The following is a 24,448-nucleotide window of genomic DNA, read 5'->3' as shown; positions in this document are numbered from 1 at the left end:
AAATATTATTAAGTTTCACAAGTTCACTCGGAGTTCTAAACAAACATTGTGAGTTTATTTTGTCTCAACTCTCAAGCGTACGTAGTCATAAAGTGGAGTCTGCGCGTGGTAAAAATTCTATGTGTGAGTACTTACTACTTACCTTTTGTTTTACCCTACTTAACTTAAAAAAATAAAAATAAAATAAAATAAATTTTCATTTTTTGTTTTACCCACTCAGAACACATATCAAATAAAATGGAATACATATTTTCATTACACTTGTTTCTCATTTGAAATCTAGGAATTTTTAAGATAAAAGTGCAAAAAAAATTCCCTAAAATATTACTAAAATTGTAAATACCCCTGAACTATTTATTTTATTTTACCCACTTAGAACACATATCAAATAAAATGGAATACATATTTTCATTACACTTGTTTCTCATTTGAAAATGGGGAATTTTTAGGGTAAAATTGCAAAAAAAAAAACCCTGAAATATTACTAAAATTGTAAATACCCCCTAAACTATTTGGGGTTGCAAATTGAACCATCAATTATAAAAAGGTTGTAAATTGAACCCTCAACTATAAAAAGGTTGCAAAAAGGACTCTCCTGGTCACCGGACCACATTTTTCAGTGACCAGAGGGTCAAAATTACCAAAATACCCCCATTTATTAATTTATATAAAAATTGTAAAATATCATAAATGTTCAATACCCATAATACCCTTCAGGGGCAATATTGCAACTAACCAATAGTTTAGGAGATTTTTTATAATTTTACCTAATAATAATAAACAATATCAATAATAATAGTAGTAGTAGTAACAAAAATAAATTGCTTAGTTGCAAGATATGTGAATCACTTTTAGCCCCTGCGAATTAACAATAATAATATAAGAGCATCTCCAACCGTTATGTATATTTTTTTGTGTAAATCTAATGTGTCATAATAAATTTACACAAAAATTTTGAATTATTTAATTTTAACTCCAACTGTTGTTTTATACCTTTTGTGTAAAAATATATCTCCCAATGACAATCAACCATGTGTCATCTCAAGACCCCATATAACTTTTACAAACCTACTTAATATATGGTTGATTTTTTAATGGAACGAGAAAGAGGGATGAGAAAGGAAATATGTTGATCTGGTAGTGTAAAAATGTTATGTAAAATACACAACCCTTTTACACATTAGTGATATGGCAATGTATCTTAACAGAATGCTGGAGATGGAAAAAATTTACACATCATAGATGGCAGTGTATATTTTACACAAAAGAATATTTTAACAAACCGCTAAAGATGCTATAATAATAATAATAGTGGTGGTAGTAGTAGTAATAATAAAATTTTAAAATAATTGTAAAAATAAATTGCTTGATTAGTTACTTGATGGATCCATATACCTATAAATAATTTTTGCAAGCTCATAAATTATCAAAAAATAAATAAATTAAAAAAAATTGATGTGTTAGTTGAGTTAACTGTGTAATAGTAATATATGTTTTTTGTGGGGGTAAATAATAGTAATATCTACAATAGACTAAAAGTGCGCCAAAAATAAAAAGTACGAAACATTTAATTTCATTAATTATATATATGTACCCGATTAAATACCAAACTAATCAATGTAAAAAGAAAGTGACCAATAGATAGATTACGAATTTACGTGAAATTCACGCATTACATTAGCTCATTAATATTCTCTTTCTTTACCATTGTTTTGGGCTTCATTTGTTTACATGGAAAATATTTTTTTATTTTTTGATATTTGGTTGTCCAAAATTTAAGTAAAATATTTACTGAGTAAAATAATTTATAATTTACAAAAACCTAACAAAAAATAACTTATACTTTTGTTCTGTAACATATCTTTAAAACAAATGAAAATTTGCCTAATTTTTAAAACAAATGAAAATTCGCCTAATTTTTCACTTTAAAAAGTATTTTTCATATACACGTGTGTATGTAAATATATGTTTACTATCATCATTTTTTTTTAAAATTTTATATATAATTTATAAGCTTGCAAAAAATTATTTATAGGTATATGGACCCAAAGCAACTAATCAAATAATTTATTTTTGTTATTATTTTAAAATTTTATTATTATTACTACTACCACTAGTACTATTATTATTATTAGTTATTATAATTCTTATTTTTAATTCGCAAGGGCTAAAAGTGATTCACATATCTTGCAACTAAGCAATTTATTTTTATTATTTTATTACTACTACTATTACTATTACTATTATTATTATTATTATTATGATTATGATTATTATTATTATTATTATTATTATTATTATTAATACTACTACTACTATTATTATCATTTCTTGCCATTCAAAATTTCTAAACCCGTTAGAGTAGCTTGGAGCCCAAACCCTTAACTTGCTTGGTGCCCAAACCCTATCACCGCCTCCGCTCATCTCTGTTCTTCTGTGTGAAATTGCTCAAGATTCCTCGAAATCCAGATCTTCTTTTTCTCAAGGAAGTTCTTTTGATGAGCGTCAGGACTTTGCCTCTTTCACTGAGAAAAAAAAATCATGAAAACCGCTACCAAACCAGTGATCATCCGAGAAGTATGGAACCACAATCTCCTTCAAGAATTTCAATTGATAAACCAAGCCCTCCTTCACTACCCGTATGCCTCCGTGGACACAGAATTTCCTGGCACCATTCTTCATCCCCATCCCCAGATGAACAGAAATCTACCTTCTCATATCGTATCGAACCAGAATTATTATTTTCTGAAATTGAATGTCGATTATCTCAAACTAATCCAATTGGGGCTAACTCTGTCAGACGCTGAAGGAAATCTTCCCGATTTAGGAACGAAATCTGCATACATATGGGAATTTAACTTTCGTGATTTCAACATTCATGTTGACGATCACAATCCGGACTCCATTCAGCTGCTGATGCGACAAGGAATAGATTTCTGGAAGAACCAGCAAATGGGCATTGATGGCAGGGAGTTTGCTATGCTGCTGAGTTGCTCCGGTCTGGTTTTCAAGAGGTCTCCAATGACATGGGTTACCTTTCACAGTGCATATGACTTTGGGTTTTTGATCAAGTTGTTGCTTGGGGGAAGAGAATTGCCTAATGATCTAAGTCAGTTTATTGGATTGGTGGGGTTTTATTTCGGAATGACGGTTTATGATATAAAATACATGATCAAAGACTGCAATGGACTCTATGGAGGTCTGGAACGAGTTGCAAAGTCTCTAGGTGTTCATCGTGTGGCCGGGAAGAGCCACCAGGCTGGTTCTGACAGTTTGCTGACCATGCAAACATTCATCAAGCTTAGAGAAGTCTATTTCAATCAGAAGCTGGAAGCCAATAACAAGTTTGAATTGGTGCTGTATGGGTTAGAAGTCAATTAATTGTTGGTTTAATCTTTTTTCATCTATGGTACAGTTGTATCTCTTGTAGTAATCTGTAATTTCCAATTAAAGTTTAGAAATTGAAAATACTCATTCTCAGATACCAATCTCTTTCAGTTCTTTATATGAGTTATATGACAAAACCCTAGGGGTAAAATTCTTTTGTGATTGGTCCATCAAGATCCATGTTTACACTAAGGCAGTGGTGTAGACGAACATTAATGGGAGCTTCAACCTGCCACCACCAGAAAATAATAATAAAGTAGAAGAAAAATCTGTAAAAATTGATGCAGAATCCATTTGAAATAGTCATGTTGCAAATTTCATATTCTACAAGACACAAATCCTCCCAGGAAGGTGGTTTTCTTCATATGCAAAACACGGGAATATGCTTCCGTAGACCATCAAATGTTCACACAAATTTAATACAATATATTTACATAAGTTACGTAATACTAAAACCTTCAAAGTAATAAACAAGATGATTTAAGGTTGACAATTATTAGTGCAGGCATTTCCCCTGGTTTTATATTGAGTATCAATCAGTTGATCTAAAACTACCATACACCACAGCAACTGAAATAGACATTAGATCAGAACAACCTGGATGACAGCATTGGCAATCCAAAATCGAGCATCAGCAATCCAAAATCGAGCTTTCAGAGCCTAGACTGTTTTCTCCGCCATAAATAGCCTTCGTGCCCTGGGAAGCAATGAAAAATTGCTTGTTATTTTATATAAACTAGTACCCTGAATAATAAGAGACAGCAAAAGGAAAGTACATTCACCAAACAAAAAGAACGTAGTCCTAACAAACTTGTGATGGGAACTTTATTCCCCAGTGAAAATGCCTGTTCTACAGAAGAAAAAAAAAAAAAAAAAAGAGGATATAATATATTATATGTTCCTAATCTGCAACTATTGATAATTTTTTGTCCATGTTTATATTACATTTCCTTCACTAGTATTAATTACATGCTTTTACCAACAAAAGCAAAGTCATGGTGCTCACTGTCCCATGGTGCTCAATGTAGAAGCCCTTATAATTCAAATCACACAACCACCCAATTTCCAAAATCAAATTAGAATTATGTATCTGAAAATACAATGATTAATTACCAAGTCATAGCAACTAAAAGTGTATACTTGTGACTTCAGTCTCAACGATCCACTAAAGAAAAGGTAAAATTTTTAGCATTCAAAGCATTCTTCTCATTATCAATTTGTAGCTCGACAATTACAAGTTGCTGCCAGTCGACTAAATTATTAGCTCATCTTCTCAACATTATCATTCATTTCAATTTCCAATTCTATTTCACACAATAAAACAGGGTCGGTTATAAAGATGATGCAAACAATTTTAATGAACATGAAAACATATACATTCATTATTTTTCGTTTAAAGCAACAAACCTCATGCAACAAATTTACTATTATAGTCATACAATCAGAAAACATATACATGTGCAGTAGCAATCACCACAAATTTTTTAATTTAGGCTTATCATTTTCTAAAAGATGGAGTTTTTATATTCATTTTCAATTGGCACCCATTATTGAACAATCATGTTTCAGCTAAAATTCTTCCATACTAGCTCTTCTGGGCAATTTGTCAAGCATATAGCATGCAAGCAAAACTTAGCGTATATATAAGAAACAAACTTATAAAAGAACTAATACACCTGAGAAACGAAACCACAATGAGCACCACTCACAAACAAAACCAAAATGAGCATGAACCAATTACAAATATGAGAGAGAGAGAGAACTTTACAGATATCAGAGAAGAAAGAGAGGGAGAAAAAATTTCAAATCTGAGAAAGGAAACTTACCCAAGTCGCCGTCGTCACCGAAACGGTGGTTACCGGTGGTCCGTCGTCACATAGAGAGAGAGAGAGAGAGAGAGAGGGAGGAGGGAGGGGGGGGGGGGGGGGGGGGGGGGGGGGGGGGGGGACTACAACAGACCGAAATTCTAATCTGCATATATGATCTCTTTTTTTCCCTGGCACATATATGACAAACAGAGAAATATATTTAAAAAAAAAAAAAAAAATCCATTGAAGCCAAATAGAGAAAGAGAGAACCACTGTACGAAGCAATAATCAGTGAGACTTTAATGAGATAATCCAAAACCTTCTCGTCGGCAATGGAGGATGATGATGCTTGTTTAGAGACCATCGAAACTCCGTTGGTGTTGTCCTGTTTGAGCTCGAGGCCAAGCACATTGAAGTCGAGATCAATGTCGCTGGCACCGTCATCTTAGGTTCACAACAGGCCGTCGTAGGTGAGAGTGTGAGACTCTTTTCTCCATCGAAAATTCACTAGGTTCGGAAGCTTCGTCGAGAATTGCATTGATATGTTCATCTGAACTTGACCCTAGGGTTTATGGAGACGACAAGGACAGCCATGTCTCTACTGAGGCCATCGTCTCTATTGGCGTCAAATTGTTGGAAGATCCTCTTCACCTTCTCTGATCTGCTGCCTCTGGTTGTCATTTTTGGATTTTAGGGCTTTCAATTTTAGGGTTTTGGTTTTTTTAAAAAGAGCAGTTGATGAGAGAAGACGATGATGTGAGTGTACAATTGGAGCAAAAGGGTGGTTTGAATGGGTATTAAGTGATTAGGGTTTACACTGATCAATGTTAAAGGTGTGTTAGGGTTTCATGGTTGCATCTCAAATGAGAAGAGGGTGAGACACGGAGAACACATGAGATGGAGAGAGAACGTCATTCTTGGAGATTCATTAATAGGGTTAAATTCGTCTTTTGCAATCTCTGATAATTTTTTATTAAATTGCATTTAAAAGATGAGGGTATATATGACATTTCAAATGATTTTATCGCTGTCAGTAACAAATAATTGACATGGTGTCTGAAAGTTAAAATCAAAATTTCTCTCCATGTGAGCAGGGGGTGTCATTGTAATTAACCCTAATATTTATGCTACTTCGCACAGAATTACAACTTTAAACCAAGTAAACACAAGTCACTACTTGCATGGACACTAGGAGCCACCAGCTATGCTGAGTGCTAAAGTGTACTTATTCACCAACTATTTTGGTGTAGAATGCTTGACCTGTTAACCATATCAAAACTTACAAGTCCAATAAAAGAATATAGTAGAAATGAAATTAAGATTGCAACAGATGGAATTTCAATACAAAAGTCAAATGGAATCATGAACTAAAACCTCGAAACAAGTGAAGAAAAACCACCAGGCACATCATGTTGATCTAAAATCCCAAACAGATACAAAAGCAGAGCTTACCCTTTTCTTTACAATTTTGATCATCTCCTGAAGTATATTCCTCTCAGCAATTTGTAAATGCACAGAATCACCACAGTTCTTCACCATTGTCTCCAGAAGCTGCAAAGTAGATATGCCACGAACTTGTGGATTAGAAAGACGTTCTTGAGCAACGGTTTCCTAAATTTCCTAACGGATAAATTTGAATTATCAAGTGTTATGTTGCAAGGCAAGTGGCAGCAGACGAATAATTTTGCCGTCTTTCGCAGGATTCATATAATTAAACTAAATGAATGTAAGTTAAGCTGCATTTTCACTACTAAGAAATTTATGATTTGAAAATGCAGCTTTGAATTCGAAAGCAGCCACTTTATGCAATATAATACCAAAGGTTAATACCAAAGGTTAGGTCCATCATCAGTCTTCCCCTCCTAGCACCAATGTAGGTGCAACCAAACTAGATAATGGTTTTTTAAAGCAACAAATTTTGTTTCCATTTTGTTCATTAACTCTTTGTTTCATTTTTTAACTTACTGAAGTGACTTCCACTTTCGGAACCAGCCATCTCCCAAACATTTCAAAAAAATAAAATTAATTTTTATCAGCAATGCCTAACTGTTTCATCAATAGCAATTGCCTGCTTGTGAGTTCATTCTCAACGATCCACTAAAGAAAATGTAACATTTTTAGCATTCAAAGCATTCTTCTCATTATCGATTCATAGTTGCCAGTGGACTGAATTATTAGCTCACCATCTCAACATTATCATTCATTTCAATTTCCAATTGTATTTCACACAATAAAACAGGGTCAATTATAAAGATGATGCAAACAATTTTAATGAATATGAAAACATATACATTCATGATTTTTCGTTTAAAGCAACAAACCTCATCCAATAAATTTACTATTACAGTCATATAATGAGAAATCATATACATGTGCAGTAGCAATCACGACAAAGTTATTAATTTAGACTTATCATTTTCTAAAAGATGGAGTTTCTATATTGATTTTGAATCAGCACCCATTATTGAACAATCATGTTTCGGCTAAAATTCTTCCATACTAGCTCCTCTGGGCAATTTGTTGAGCATATAGCATGCAAGCAAATATCAGTGTATATATAAGAAAACTTATAAAAGAACTAATACATCTGAGAAACGAAATCACAATGAGCACCACTGACAAACAAAACCAAAATGAGTATGAACCAATTACAAATCTGAGAAGAAAGAGAGAGAGAGCCATGGGGATGGGAGAGAGAACTTCACATATATCAGAGGAGAGAGAAAGGGAGAAAAAAATTCAAATCTGAGAAAGGAAACCTACCCAAGTCGCCATCGTCACCGATACGGTGGTTATCGGTGGTCTGTCATCACAGAGAGAGAGAGAGGGTCTCTTTCATATGTAAGATATGAAAATCAATTTTCGGATGATATCTATATGGGTTCTGACATTCGTAGTAAGAAACATGTTCATATACAAGAACTTGAAATTTTGATTTTTATAGTCTCCTAAAAATTAAAAAACATGATGTATTTAAGTCTTCTCTTGTGAGAGGTTTGGCAGCAACTTAAACTAATCCAACAGGTAAGAAATTATATTTTGTAATATGTCCAATTAAATTGTAACGTGGCTATTGCCTTTTGACAAATAAAATATTTGATGCTTGCTTACAAATAAATACATATATATGTGTGTGCGCGCGCGTGTGTATATGTCCAATTAATTTTTTTTTTTTTTTTTTTTTTTTTGGCTTAAAGATTGTTTTGAAAGACAAACACAATTCAATTTTGTGATGGGACTTTATTCCCCAGTGAAAATGCTTGTTCTACAGAAAAAATAAAAAAGGATATAATATATTAAATGTTCCTAATCTGCAACTATTTCCAAGTGAAACTGTTGCAATTCAAATTTGATAATTTTTTGCCAATGTTTCTATTACATTTCCTTCACTAGAATTAGTTACATGCTTTTAATTGAGTGTTCTGTTTGATGTATACATAACAAGTGAGACCAACAAAAGCAAAGTCATGGTGCTCACTGTCCCATGGTGCTCAATGTAGAAGCCCTTTTAATTCAAATCACACAACCACCCAATTTCCAAATTCAAATTAGAATTATATATCTGAAAATACGATAATCACTAAGTCATTGCTTAAAGATATGTTTTCTTAACTAGAATACCATACACTCAGCTCGCTGTTTTCAATTTGCCACAATCATTTGTCTCTTAAGAAATTAATGATTTGAAAATGCAGCTTTAAGTTCAAAAGCAGCCGCATTATGAAATATAATAACAAAGGTTAGGTCCACCCTCAATCTTCCCCTCCTAGCATCAATGTAATTGGAACCACACTATATAATGGCCTTTTAAGCAACAAATCTTGCTTCCATTTTGTTCATTAACTCATTATTTCATTTTTCAACACACTGAAGCCCAGTGACTTCCACTTTCAAAACTAGCCATATCCCAAACATTTCCAAACAAAAAATAATAATAATAATAATTTTTGTCAACAATGCCTAACTGTTTCATCAATAGCAATTCCTGTGAGTTCAGTCTCAACGATCCACTAAAGAAAAGGTAAATTTTTAGCATTCTTCTCATTATCAATTCATAGCTCGACAATTACAAGTTGTTGCCTGTCGACTAAATTATTAGCTCATCTTCTCAACATTATCATTCATTTCAATTTCCAATTCTATTTCACATAATAAAAAAGGGTCGGTTATAAAGATGATGCATGCAATTTTAATGAACATGAAAACATATACATTCATGATTTTTCGTTTAAAGCAACAAACCTCATGCAATAAATTTACTATTACAGTCATACAATCAGAAATCATATACATGTGCACTAGCAATCACCACAAAGTTATTAATTTAGACTTATCATTTTCTAAAAGATGGAGTTTTTATATTCATTTTCAATTGGCACCCATTATTGAACAATCATGTTTCGGCTAAAATTCTTCCATACTAGCTCTTCTGGGCAATTTGACGAGCATATAGCATGCAAGCAAAAATTAGAGTATGCATAAGAAACAAACTTATCAAAGAACTAATACAACTGAGAGTTCAATTATCAACTTTGTTCAATTGTTGTTGTTTTTTCTTCATTGGCAAGGAATATACGCACAAATTCACTTTTTTGGTCCTAAAGAGTTCAATTATCATTTGCTTTGTCAAGATATGTATGCATACAGGAATGGAATAAAGAATTAGTAACATATATATGATGTATTTAAGTCTTGTCTAATGAGAGGTTTGGCAGCAACCTAAACTAATCCAACAGGTAAGGAATTACATTTTGTAATATGTCCAATTAAATTGTAACGTGGCTATTGCCTTTTGACCAATAAAATACTTGATTCTTGCTTATTAATAAATAGATGTGTGTGTGTGTGTGTGTTTGTGCGTCTAATTAAAGATTGTTTTGAAAGACAAATATAATTCCATTTTGTGATGGAAACTTTATTCCCCAGTGAAAATGCTTGTTCTACAAAAAGAAAGAAAAAAAAGGATATAATATTAAATGTTCCTAACCTGCAACTATTTCCAAGTGAAACTGTTGCAATTCAAATTTGTTAATCTTTTGTCAATGTTTAAATTACATTTCCTTCACTGGTATTAATTACATGGTTTTAATTGGGTGTTCTGTTTGATGGTAAATAACAAGTGAGACCAACAAAAGCAAAGCCATGGTGTCATCTCACAGTCCCAAGGAATATATGATCCCAACACTGAGAAGCCCTTTTAATTCAAATCACACAACCACCCAATTTCTAAATTCAAATGAGAATTCTGTATCTGAAAATACAATGATTAAATACTAAGTCATTGCTTAAAGATATGTTTCTTAATTAGAATACCATACATTCAACTTGCTGTTTTAAATTTGCCTCAACATTTTTCTCTTAAGAAATTAATGACGTGAAAATGCAACTTTGAGTTCAAAAGCAGCCGCATTATGCAATATAATACCAAAGGTTAGGTCCACCCTCAGTCTTCCCCTCCTAGCATCAATGTAATTGGAACCACAATATATAATGGCATTTTAAGCAACAAATTTTGCTTCCATTTTGTTCATTAAGTCATTATTTCAACACACTGATGCCCAGTGACTTCCACTCCCAGACATTTAAAAAAAAAAAAAAAAAATTTAATTTTTGTCAGCAATGCCTAACTGTTTCATCAATAGCAATTCAAATCTGAGAAAGGAAACTTACCCAAGTCGCTGTCGTCGCCAAAACGGTGGTTACCGGTGAGAGTGAGAGAGAGGGGGGGCTGGTCTACAACATACTGAAATTCTAAATCTGTATATATGATCTCTTTTTTTCCCTGGCACATATATGATCAAACGGAGAAATATATTAAAAAAAAAAAATTCCATTGAAGCCAAATAGAGAGAGAGAATCACTGTACAAAGCAATAATTAGTGAGACTTTAATGAGAAAATCCATAACCTTCTCGTCAGATGATGATGCTTGTTCAGAGACCATCGAAACTCCGTTGGTGTTGTCGTGCTGTTTGAGCTCGAGGCCAAGTACATTGAAGTCGCGATTGATGTGGCCGGCACTGTCATCTTAGCTTCACAACAGGCCGTCGTAGGTGAGAGTGTGAGACCCTTTTCTCCATCGATAATTCACTAGGTTTGGAAGACTTCGTCGAAAATTGCATTGATATGTTCGTCTGAACTTGACCCTAGGGTTTATGGAGACGACGAGGACAACCACATCTCTACTAAGGCCATCGTCTCTGTTGGGGTTAAATTGTTGGAAGATTCTCTTCACCTTCTCTGATCTGCTGCCTCAGGTTGCCTTTTTTGGATTTTAGGGCTATCAATTTTAGGGTTTGGGTTTTTTCAAAAGAGCAATAGATGAGAGAAGATGATGATGTGAGTGTACAATTGGAGCAAAAGGGTGGTTTGAATGGGTATTAAGTGATTAGGGTTTGCACTGATGTGACTGATCAATGTTAAAGGTGTGTTAGGGTTTCATGGTTGCATCTCATATGAAAAGAGGGTGAGACAGGGAGAGCGTGTGTGATGGAGAGAGAACGTCATTCTTGGAGATTCATTAATAGGGTTAAATTCATCTTTTGCAATCTCTGATATTTTTTTTTATTAAATTGCATTTAAAAGATGAGGGTATATATTACATTTCACACAATTTTATCACCGTTAGTGACGAATAATTGAAATGGTGTCTGAAAGTTAAAATCAAAATTTCTCGCCATGTGAGCAGGGGGTGTCTTTGTAATTAACCCCCATATTTATGCTACTTCGCACAGAATTACAAATTTTAACCAAGTAAATACAAGTCACTACTTGCATGGACACTAGGAGCCACCTGCTGTCCTGAGTGCTAACGTGTACTTATTCACCAACTATTTTGGTGTAGAATACTTAACCCGTTATCCATATCAAAACTAACAAGTCCAATAAAAGAATGTAGTAGAAATAAAAAGAAGAGCAACAGATGGAATTTCAATAGGAAAGTCAAATGGAATCATGAACTAAAACCTCAAAACAAGTGAAGAAAAACCACTAGGCACCTCATGTTGAACTATACTCCCAAACAGATACAAAAGCAGAGCTTACCCTTTTATTTAAAATTTTGATCATCTCCTGTAGTATATTTCTCTCAGCAATTTGTAAATGCACAGAATCACCACAGTTCTTCACCATCGTATCCAGAAGCTGCAAAGTACATATGCCACGTAACTAGTGGATTAGAAAGACGCTCTTGAGCAACGGTTGCCTAAATTTCCTAACGGATAAATTTGAATTATCAAGTTATGTTGCAAGGAAAGTGGCAGCAGACGAACAATTTTGCCCTGCCTTTCGCAGAATTCATATAATTAAACAAAATGAATGTAAGTTAAGCTGCATTTTCACCACTAATAAAATTATGACGTGAAAATGCAGCTGAGTTCCAAAGCAGCCACTTTATGCAATATAATACCAAAGGTTAGATCCATCATCAGTCTTCCCCTCCTAGCACCAATGTAGGTGGAACCAAACTAGATAATGGTTATTTAAAGCAACAAATTTTGCTTCCATTTTGTTCATTAACTCTTTATTTCATTTTTTAACTTACTGATGCCCAGTGACTTCCACTTTCAAAACCAGCCATCTCCCAAACAATTCAAAAAATAATAATAATAATTTGTCAGCAATGCCTAACTGTTTCATCAATAGCAATTACCTGCTTGTGAGTTCATTCTCAACGATCCACTAAAGAAAATGTAACATTTTTATCATTCAAAACATTCTTCTCATTATCAATTCGTAGTTGCCAGTCGACTGAATTACTAGGTCATCTTCTCAACATTTTCATTCATTTCAATTTTCTATTGTATTCTACACAATAAGACAGGGTCGATTGTAAAGATGATGCAAACAATTTTAATTTACATGAAAAAATATGCATTCATGATTTTTCATTTAAAGCAACAAACCTCATCCAATAAATTTACTATTACAGACTTTACAGTCATACGCAATCAGAAATCGTAGACATGTGCAGTAGCAATCACCACAAAGTTATTAATTTAGACTTATCATTTTCTAAACTATGGAGTTTCTATATTCATTTTCGATTGGCACCCATCATGTTTCAGCTAAAATTCTTCCATACTAGCTCTTCTGGGCAATTTGTCGAGCATATAGCATGAAGCAAAAATTAGTGTATATATTAGAAACAAAACCACAATGAGCACCACTCGCAAGCAAAACCAAAATGATCATGAACCAATTACAAATCTGAGAAGAAAGAGAGATAGACATGGGGATGGGAGGGAGAACTTTATAGATATCAGATGAGAGAGAAAGGGCAAAAAAATTTCAAATCCGAAAAAGGAAAACTTACCCAAGTCGCCGTCCTCGCCGATACGGTGGTTACCAGTGGTCCGTCGTCACATAGATGGAGAGGGGGTCTCGAGGTTTCTAAGGAATGCACTGGCTGCTGATAGGTGTCATATGAGAAGACTACATGGTATTTGAAACATATTTTGATGAAAAAAATAAAAATAAAAAAATAAGTAAATAAATTTAACTTGTATTTAATTCAAATTAGGCTGCAACCCGGGCGGGCCCAACCCGAATTTATTCCAGCCCAGCTCATATTTTTGTTTGCTTGGACAATGATCTTTTGTTCTGGGGCTGGGCCTGGGCCGAGGCTGAGTTTTTTGAGCTTGAATTCAATTCAGGCTGGGTTCGGATAGATATGTTATAAAGCCCAACCCAAAATTACCATTTCTGCTCCAGGCCTTGTGAAATCTTTTGCTTAGTAAAATATATAAATACTAATAATATATACATAATATAAAATTATAAGTAAGGCCATATTTGCAGCCCATTTTTCTACACTTACACTATAATCTTAAATAAAATGTCAATTATAACATTAACTTTACAACTAAATGATTATTACTTTTTAAAAGACACAACAACCATTTCAAAATTCCTCTCCTTATATCTAATATTTAATATTTTAGGTTTCTTTTGATAAAACAAAAAAATAAAATAAATTATTTTCACGGGACCAATATATATATATATGTGTGTTGAATAAATGGCCTCTTTTGACCGGACCAAAAAAAAAAAAAAAAAAAAATGGAAGAAAAACACCCCAAAAATTTTTATTTATTGAAGAAATTATATCTTTTGTCAAGATTCAAAAAACATATATATATGAAAAAAGATGATTCAAAAAAAAAAATTATCTGTATTAAATAAATTATCTCTTTTGATAAGATCCAAAAAAATAAAAAGGTTATTTCTATTAAATAAATTATTTTTTTTTATGAGCCATAAAAAAATACCAAATTTTTTTTTTTCAAAATAGGAATTATTGACTCATTAATCATTATTAGAGGAATTCCTCTACTGAAAGTGATATTATTGACGATTTTAATATCCGACTTGCATTATTGTCTCATTATTAAAGGAATTCATTTACAAAAACTACAATGTTTTATAATTCTTCAATACTTTGCATTTTTTTTTAATTTTTCTTTTTATTTTTTGTTTATGAGTGTCAGTGTAGCGACTCGAACCTGTGGGTCCGAACCGTTAATCGGGTCCTTACCCGAACCCGAGATAAACTAGGTCAAACCGTCAACTTCCCATGTTCTTATCTGTCATACAAGTTAATCCGGGGTCTCAATTAACCAAGAACATAACCTCACAATCATAGTCAAACATTACAGGTCAAAAGGGGATGATCAGCCGGCTGATGGGCCCTCATCGATCGGCTGACAAAGCAGGATCAGCCGACTGACCTACAGGGTCAGTTGGCTGAAACGATGGGAAAAATGAATGCTCTCGGGACTTTCATTAAACAAACGTCGGTCTGCTGACGATGGGGGTTCGGTCGACCGAACCTAGGGTTTCAGTCGACTAATGGTGAGGATCAGTCGGCCGAAACAAGGCCTCTGAGCCCTGAACTCACTGGAATGGCATTCTGGTTGTGTTTTCTATAGACTGAACCTCTATTGGACCTATTTTGCAACCCACTTCCGAATTCATGGCAAAAACATGAGTTATAATACAATTAAATGGTGTCCATAAAATGGTTAAAATTACACTTCATTTACCATTCATCACAAAATATTTACATAGTCTCATTACATTTTAAATTACCATCAAGTGTTCTAATTATAATACATAGCCATGACTTTCAAGATGAATACACTTTACGCGAGTATGAGACTTACAAAAGAATGGCAAATTACACCAAAGTTGACAAAAGTGAATTTCTTTTCCTCCCTAAGCTTGTCGGGGATTGTCATCCGCCACTTCCTTCCCGAGTTCTGAAAAATGTTAAATGATAGGGTAAGCAATTTGCTCAGTAAGTGGTACTTAAGACACACCTCTTGTGGCCCTGTGAATCCAAATAATGAATAGGGATTGAGGATAGGGGTCATGCCATGCCGGGAGAGAATACAACGACAAATTCCAAATTCAAAATAAACTATGACGTGCCATGAAGAATGATGCCATGTATGTCGCTCCCCGTTCTCAAAATCACTTCCATTCTTTGCTTTTCAAACCGTTAATGTAACCCGTCCCTCGGTACCCCCTTGGCGACACGAGAGGAAGTCCCTAACCCCTGATAACCCCGCAGCATCATTTGGGGCCCAGATAGCAAAACCACGCTAGGGCGATCTCCCTAATTCCCTCTAGGCTACACTAACGCCACGGACCATCGGTACACCATTGGCGTCCGGGTTTTCACAAAATCATTTTATCAAAACTTTTCCCAAAACCCCTTTCTTTCCATTTTCAAAACAACTTTCCTATTTTTCTTACCCAATGTTATGCATGAATGCATCATGTTATTCCATGTTATGTCATTATCCATTATCATACACCAAATTCAAGTTCATATTACATAGCAAAATTTCATAAGAAATCCCAAGAGAACATCATGCTTGAAACTTGGCAAATTCTAAGAACAATAAGCTAGAAGTAATACCAATTAAACATGTTAATTTGCACAACATCAACTACACACAAAATCATATACTTTATATACACAAATCAATCACTTTAGGGCAAAATAAACACAAATTAGCATGTTAGATCACTAATCAAGTAAGATTAACTCGCAAAGGTGCAAGATTGTATAAATTAGAGACCCCTACCTCTAATTGGATGAAAAGTCCCAAATTCTCCTCAAACCCTAGGATTTAGAGATCCCCTAAATGGAGGCCAAATGGAGATTGGCTCCGATCAACTTGTAGATCTCGCTGTGATCTTCAAATAGCCACAAACGGCTCTTAAAAATACTAAGTATTAAGGGAGAAATCAAGGGTTGAAGCTTTGAAGTAAAAAGAAAAAGAAAAATGGAAGCTTGAGAGAGTGAGAGAGATACCAGCGGGAGAGAAGAGAGAATGGAGACCAAAATGTGGTCTCAATGCCTTAAATGGTCTAATGGTGGGTCCTACCACTTTTCTTTTTATTTTTTTCTTTTTTTTTTATTTCCAATTTGCACCACATACACATAAATACACATTTAATTCACAATCACTTAAAACACATTAAATACAATATATATAATGCAAATGGATCCAATTAAAATACCCGTATGCCTAAAATTCCGGTAACGGGACCCACATGGGACCATCCAGCCCGAAAACTGAAAAAAAAACCAAAATGACCATCTTTGCATTTCAAAGAGTCCAAAACTCAATGAAATACCCCAAACAACTCACCGACACACCTGGCACACCCCACGGTGTCCGGTACGCGAAACGGCGAAAGACGAAAACGCCTATGCAACGACAAAAATTCCCAAAAAATGAAAAATAGCAAAAAATGGAAACATCACAGTCAGATAGATCATTAGTTTTAATCACTAATGCCTATCAAAGTAATAGATGTATATTAATGATCAATGACTCAATCTTTTACATATAAAGTATAAACGAAAGAGATATACAATCAAATTATAAATAAAGATTCCTTACAGATATGCAATGTGATGTATACATAAAACAAATATATAAATCAATGCCTATCAAAGTAATAGATGTATATTAATGATCAAAGACACAATCTTTTACATATAAACGAAAGGGATACACAATCTAATTATATATAAAGAGTCCTTACAGATATGCAATGTGATGTATACATAAAACAAATATATATATCAATGCCTATCAAAGTAATATATAGATGTATATTAATAATCAAAGACACAATCTTTTACATATAAGCGAAAGGGATACACAATCTAATTATATAAAAAGAGTCCTTACAGATAGGTAATGTGATGTATACGTAAAACAAATATATATATAATTTGATATACATAGTGATTGAAACTTTAATAGACAACAAAGATACTAGATTAAGATGAAATCTAGAAAGGAGATTACAACTTTCTAAATAGTTAATTACGTTCTATTTTAAATAGGTCCCATTATATTTGACACATGCATAGCCACGTAAACTAAGTGAAGTAGTAAATTTTTATTTATCGGGACAGATAGTAAGACTCATATAGCCATATATATATATATATATATATATATATATATATATAGTATCTCCTAACAAGCATTGCATATCAAAATGAAAATATATATCAACAAAAAATAATCAAAACTGAAACATTGGCTATATATATAATTATATATATACACAATAAAAATAAAAACTTATTATTGTATTATTAAGGAAATTAAGAAAAACAAGAAAATAAAAATCAGGAAAGAAAGAATTAAAGTTGAACACTATTTTTGGCAATATATATTTTCTATAGAAACCCTAGGTTCCTTACTTCCTTTACTCCCATTCTCAAAGTCCGCCTCCCCTAACTTTCCAAAAAAAAAAGTCTACTGCCTCCCCCTCTTCTCAATTTCCATTACCCGTTGTTCCAGATCGGATTCGCCGTTCGCAAGCTTCAGCCGCTGGCCAGCTATCTCTCAACTCTCAAGCTTGCCCCCCTCCTTCTCTGCAACTGCTAACTTGTATGTATGGATTTTGTTTTAATTTTTTTTTTTTCCTAAATTAACTAATCAAGGCTGTAAGACTATAATTCTTGTTTTGCAATTTTTATTTATTTATTTATTTTAGATTGTTCAAAAAATAAAAACCCATATCTTTCAGTTTCCAGATCCAGATCTCCAACCCCTAATCGTCGCCATCCTTCGTCATCGTCTGTTGTCACATCGGTAGGTATTGCAGATTTTTTATTTTTTTTTTTGTTTTAATGAGTTGAATCCATTGCGATTTCTTGTTATTGTTGTTTTGTCTTGCATATTGAAGTAGAAATTTATATATACACATAATTTGCTATTATTGATTTACTGAGCATTTTTTATTTTTATTTTCTCCACACATACGTTTTAGAAGTATTGAAAATTTGGGATAGTGAAAAAGAGAAACACAAAGGCAACAAATGAAGCCACAATAAAAACCATGCCAACTTTATAGAAAAAGAGTTATCCACCAAAATCTGAAGTGCGGAATCATTTCACAAAACAAAAGAAAGAAGGGGGGGGGGGGGGGTTCTGATAAGGGTAATTGTAATTATTGTGGGGGCTTATATAGCTGTCCTACTAAGAATGAAACTAGCACCCTAATTCGACACTAAGGAATCCGTTTAAAGTATAATGTGTTCACCCTAAAGGTCATTCAAAGACCGTCTAATGATTTTGGTGATTACAAAGCATTAAAAATGTTCTCGAACTAATGTTTACATTGAGCATGCAGAGCAAAGGGATAAAATACGCAAAGCAATTACAACCAAGCAAATAAGACGAAGATACCATTTTGAGAAAAAATCAAGTTTACCTCAAGCATAATGCAATCATGATTAACTTGAAGAAAAAGGGGTAGATTGATTGGTGAGTGATTAGGATCTCTATCAAAGTAATTTATGAATTAATTTGAATCTCATATCTATAGGCCCATGCATTTACTTCAAATTCATTTTCATAAGATCTTGCATTTTAAAATAAAAATAAAAATTTCCTATTTCTTAGATATTGTAAACGGTTAGGAAGGTCTATCTAACCGATTAGGAGAATGGGCAGAACATTCACATTGTGAAATCAGTCCTGTAACCGGTTAGGAAATATCATCTAACCAAGTAGATGAGCAAAACATAGAGCACGACATGATCAACTGGATCTTATAACCGGTTAGAAAGTTAGTTCTAACCGATTAGATCAACGCACAGAATGATGCATCCAATTATATTTTTTTATAACTGGTTAGGAGAACCTATGTAACCGATTACCTTCGCTCAAACAAGAATACCATTTTTCTTGGCCAATGATGTAACCGGTTAGGAGAACTTATGTAACCGGTTATCTTCGCTAAAACAGAATACCACTTCTCTTGGCCAATGATATAACTAGTTAGGAAGCCTTCTGTACTCGAGTAGTTGGTCTTAAACTGAAAAAGTTTCCTAGCTGATGTAACCGGTTAGGAAGAATCTTGTAACCCGTTAGATAAGATCCAACCTCAGTTTCTCAAGTACTTTAAAGGAGCTAAGACGATCTGAACTTTAGTATTTATTGCTCCAACAATTACTTACTCATTTAATGCTTCGCAACCAACTCCAACAGTCGTATTTGAGCAATTAATGCACTTCATCTTCCTCCTCACTCTATATAAGTTTAAGCATTGATGAAGGTAAGGGCGCGGTTGAGAGATCATTTGAAATATCATTCAAGAGCATTTACTCTAGCATTTATTCATTCAACCATATTAGACTTGAGCTTCATTTGATTCAGTTATTACTCTAGTCTTGTGAGCTTACATTTGTATATCTATCTTAAGAGAGATTGAATCTTATATTTCAACTACAAACTTCTCTACAAACTTGTAAGGGTTGGTGTGACCCAAAAGAAGCCTAGAAAAATGGTGTTCTTCTAGTAAGAAAGGGAAGCAAAGGCTTGCTTCATGTGAAGGTTTGCTCTCCACCATTAAGGAGAAACTTTAGTGGATTAGGAAGTCTCAAGAAGGGTCTTGAGCCGAGGAGTAATAATTTCTGAACCTCGCTAAAATCTCCGAGTCATTGTTTACAATCTCTTATCTCTATCTCTCTTACATTTATGTTTTGAATTATTTATCTACCATAATTGCTTATTGTATATTTGTTGATTAGAAATTAAATTTGTAAATTTAAAAAATTGCCCATTGACTCTATTCACCCCCATCTAGAGTTAATTAATGTCTAACATGATGGTAATAAAGACCCTACTAAAAAAATCCTAAGTTTTGGAGGTGATGGTTCTGGTGTTAGTAATTGGAAGTTCACCAAGAAAACTGTCGCAAAGAACTTGCAAGAATGATTATTGCTAAAGAACTTTATTTTAGTTTTGTGTAGAAAACTTATTTTAAAAGGTTTTTAAATATGTTACAGCCAAAATTTAAGTTGTTTTCTCAAACTACTATGACAAAAGATTGTATTAATATATATAAAGCTGAGAAATGCAAACTTAAATGGATTTTTGAGTCTTCGGCTTCAAGAATTTGTCTTACCACTGATTTGTGAACTTCCATCCAAAATCTTGGCTATATGTGTCTTACGGCAGATTATATTGATAAAGATTGGAGGTTACAAAAAAAAAAAAAAAATTATTAATTTTCGTGTGGTTCCAACTCCACATAATGTTGACATCATTGCACAAACTGTTGAAGGTTGTTTGTTGGAGTGGCGAATTGATCAACTTTGCACGTTAACTGTTGACAATGCAAGTTGTAATGATACGGCAGTTTCAACTTTGAAGAGGAAGTTCAATAAGCGTAATGGGCTGTTATTGGAGGGTAAGATGTTTCATGTAAGGTGTTTTGCACACATCTTGAAATTAATAGTGAATGATGGAATTGATGAGGTGAGTGATTTCATCATTAAGATTCATGAAGCAGTGAAGTATGTTAGGAGTTCTCCTTCTCGTTATCAATGTTTCAAGAAGTGTGCTGAGGTGGAGAAGATCACATCTGAAAGAACAGTGTGTTTGGATGTTCCAACACGATGGAATTCAACATATATAATGCTTGGTGCATCACTTGAGTATCAAAAAGCCTTTGAGCAATTAGAAGAGCAAGATTTAACTTTTGCAAAGGGTGCTCCATTTGAAAAGGATTGGTTGTATGGAAAGAACTTACACAAGTTCTTGGATCGTTTTTACATTGTCACAAATCGTATATTGAGGTCTAAGTATGTCACCTCCAACTCCTATTTTCAAGAAGTGACTGGAATTCAAACTTTGCTACGAAAGTGCTCAAAAAATGAAAATGTTTTCTTTAGTAATATGGGGAAAAAAATGATCTTAAAGTTTGAGAAGTATTGCAATATTGACAAAATTAGTATTTTATTGATAATAGCAGTGGTTTTAGATCCTCGTTACAAGCTGGGATTTGTGAAATTTTGTGTTGCAAAATTTTGTTCAGATACCAAGGTTGAAGAGTTGATAGGGAAGATAAGAGATGTTGATGAGCGCTGAAAAGTGCGCATTTAAACCCCTTAAGTTTGAGTGTTCTAAGACCTTTATCTATCTTATTTTTCCGTTTTAGACTAATTTCGTGTTATTTTCTTTTTTAGGTCAATAAAGTTAAAACGAGCTAAAAATGGCTTCTTAAGGCCTTTTTGGAGTCAAACTAAGTCTTAAGGAGAAATTGGAGCAAAAGGAGGCTGATTTGGAACAAAAAGAGGCTGATGCTGAAAAACTGTCAAGTCTGAACGATCACACCAGATCGATCGAACCCTAATCGATCGAACTGTTCGCGAAAGTTATTAAAAAGCATATCTGAAACTCATTTCGAACCAACGCGGGCTGTGCTTGAAAAGGAAGATCCCAAGGCCGAGTTCTCACATTTTTGGGCTCTAAAAGCCTTATATATACGAGTGATTGAACCATTTTTGTAGAGAGATTCATATTTTTACACTATAATTTCTATATTGTTGTAGTTTCTCTCTCTAGAAAGTTAGAGATTAGGGTTAGAAGAGAAGAAGAAAGTGGAGGCTCATCTCAAGAACACATCTCTAAATCCATATACTCTCTCTCTCTAGAGCTTCAAAGAAGAAGAAGAAAAAGAGGAAGAAGAATATGGAGCCGTGTTTGGAGCTTGCTCTTGAGGGTTTCATGACCACATCCACCTCATTCATGATTGGCTAGATCTACACTTAGGGCTTGGATGAGCCCTAAGTCTTGTATAGTCTAAACCCTTGTATTTCTATTTTTGGGGATTTATATATATATTGTTGTGATTAGTGCTTAGCCTTGCGATTGTTGATTTAATTCTTCCTTATGATTCTCTATTTTAATTACATGTTGTCTTATGTGTGATTATTTGGGAATTGATCTCTACACTAGATTCTCTATGTTGGTTGCATGTCTATATGTGATTAATTAAGGATTAAGTGATAGCTAAGCATGGTTTTCATTGAATAGGTTTGTCAATTAATTTGATGGATTATACTTACACTTGATGGGTTATTGTACAATTTAATTCATGCTTGTAGGTAGGTAGACAATCTATACTTGATTTGATATTCCATGGCTTATTATTGCAAATTCCATGATTCTCTATATTGGTGTGTGCTCTTATTAGATATATTTGTTAATTAATTGATGGATTCTGCCCTTGTCTTGGTGGGTTGTTCTACACTTAGTTTACTTGTTGGTTAGGTAGACAATTTACTCTTGTATTAGATAATTCACACTTTTATATGCAAATTGTGTTTATGTTTGTGGCCACATCTAGATTGCAATAATGTATTCCCCATTAATGGAAAACAGTAGTTAATTACATGAGCTTAGTGGTGATTCCAACACCCTAAGACCTCTCTTTATATCTCTTAAATCCCTATCTCTCACTAGTTTACTTTAATTGCATTTTAATTTAATTGTTTTCTAGAGTAATCAAACAACCAACTTTCCTTTGCAATCTTTTGATACGCTAGAGTCGAAGTTAAATTCCAACACGTATAATCTCTGTGGACGATCCCTACTCGCTATACTTCATTAGTTGTAGTAGTAGTTTTTATAAATGTAAATTTGACTAGAAAGGCTTCCGAAACCACATTCATATTTTGACCTTGTGAAGTGACATCTCGCATTGAAAAGTTCATTTTCTAAACACTTGGAAAGGGGCTCGTCAAATTTTGGCGCCGTTTCCGGGAATTAACGGTTTTGTTGGAATTAAACTAGACAATAGTGTTCATTTGATTGCTTTTATTTTTATTTTATTTTCCATTGTATATTCTTTTCTCTTGTTCTCATTATTATTTGTCAATTAGGTACTTGACTACAAGAAAAGCAAACTTTGGAACTTGAAGCAATCATTGGAGCTTAAAGCTAACATTAAAATTTGAAGTTGCTTAAGGACCTTTATGAGCAATTCTTGAAACTCTTGTATTTTAATTGTGCAATTCTTTACATGCTTGTGATAGCCCTTGTTGAGGCTAATTTCTTTGTTTTATTTTAAGTCCAAGCATCGGCTCGTGTGGAGGCCAAAATTTTTTCTTACATTTGGATTTTTAATTGTGAATGGAGGAATTATTTGATCCAAGTTTGAGGGGAAATTATATCCCTTCACCTTGTGCTCCTCCATCATATTTTAATCCTTATGAGATTGAGTCCAATTCATTTCATGCATCATCTTATTATGGACTTAATCGCTCTTTTAATCATTCTTATGACTATTACCCTTCACCACCATTTTATGACGAACCATCTCCATCACCTTATTCACCCGAGTTTCAAGAAAAAGTGTTAGCTCTACTTGATGGGCTTAATTCACAAACTCGACTTATTCTTTCACATTCTCAAATTTTAGCCAAGCTTGAAGCTCAAGTTGAACAAATTGCAAGTACTCTTTCTCATCAAGAGGAAGAGGAAGAGGCAAATGAAAAAATAGCAAGAACTTTTATTTACAAAGATGAGGATGATGAGAGTGAAGATGAAGAAATAGTAAGTGAGTTAATGCCTAACACTCTATCTTGTATAGAGGATGAAGTGGCAAATGAGTTAGTGGCTAGCCCAATAGAGCACAACATGATTAATGAGGAATTTCCTTGTTTTGATTATGATTTTATCTCGGCCTTTGATACTTTAGAGAGTGAGGAGATGTTGACCACTATAAAGGTAGAAGAGGAGGAACTTGTTGAAGAGGGCCTTCTTTCTATTATCTCCAAAGACCCTCTTGAGACATACCTTTTTGAAATGTATAAAAATTGTGGTTTTGACCTTGAAAGCTCTAAAAATGAAGTGAACTCTCTAATGGACTCCTTAGCTAACTTGGAAGGTGAGGAGATTGTGATTTTTGAGGAAGAGAAAAAGG

At 33.7% G+C, this 24,448-nt stretch overlaps 2 protein-coding genes across 2 annotated transcripts; one reads left to right on the top strand and one right to left on the bottom strand.

Moving 5' to 3' along the window:
* Nucleotides 1-2,541: 2,541 nt before the first annotated feature.
* LOC132301487 (probable CCR4-associated factor 1 homolog 11) lies at nucleotides 2,542-3,524 on the top strand. The gene has a single exon (XM_059798737.1). It carries the CDS (start codon nucleotides 2,542-2,544, stop codon nucleotides 3,379-3,381), a length of 840 nt encoding a protein of 279 aa, XP_059654720.1. The 3' UTR covers nucleotides 3,382-3,524.
* Nucleotides 3,525-3,778: 254 nt separating this feature from the next.
* Nucleotides 3,779-13,636, bottom strand: LOC132300343 (TOM1-like protein 7). Its single transcript, XM_059797372.1, has 4 exons — nucleotides 13,509-13,636; nucleotides 12,239-12,337; nucleotides 6,648-6,746; nucleotides 3,779-4,084 (listed from the first exon to the last, which is right to left on the bottom strand). Exons 2-4 carry the CDS (start codon nucleotides 12,323-12,325, stop codon nucleotides 4,019-4,021), a joined length of 252 nt encoding a protein of 83 aa, XP_059653355.1. The 5' UTR covers nucleotides 12,326-12,337; nucleotides 13,509-13,636; the 3' UTR covers nucleotides 3,779-4,018.
* Nucleotides 13,637-24,448: the final 10,812 nt, after the last annotated feature.

This window comes from Cornus florida, unplaced genomic scaffold (assembly GCF_030987335.1).
Source record: "Cornus florida cultivar Cherokee Brave unplaced genomic scaffold, ASM3098733v1 CherokeeBrave_3.0.0_Hap2_Chr03, whole genome shotgun sequence".
Taxonomy (NCBI): domain Eukaryota; kingdom Viridiplantae; phylum Streptophyta; class Magnoliopsida; order Cornales; family Cornaceae; genus Cornus; species Cornus florida.
Note: the sequence above shows the minus strand (reverse complement) of the source record. Positions and strands in the feature narration are given on the sequence as shown.

Excerpts from the sequence above, each read along its gene's own strand:
- LOC132300343 (XM_059797372.1), bottom strand. The coding sequence starts at position 12,325 with ATGGTGAAGAACTGTGGTGATTCTGTGCATTTACAAATTGCTGAGAGA. Across the intron at positions 6,747-12,238 it reads TCAAAATTTTAAATAAAAGG|CTTCTGGAGACAATGGTGAA; the intron begins GTAAGCTCTGCT and ends TCTACTTTGCAG. Across the intron at positions 4,085-6,647 it reads TCAAAATTGTAAAGAAAAGG|GGCACGAAGGCTATTTATGG; the intron begins GTAAGCTCTGCT and ends ATTGCTTCCCAG.
- LOC132301487 (XM_059798737.1), top strand. The coding sequence starts at position 2,542 with ATGAAAACCGCTACCAAACCAGTGATCATCCGAGAAGTATGGAACCAC.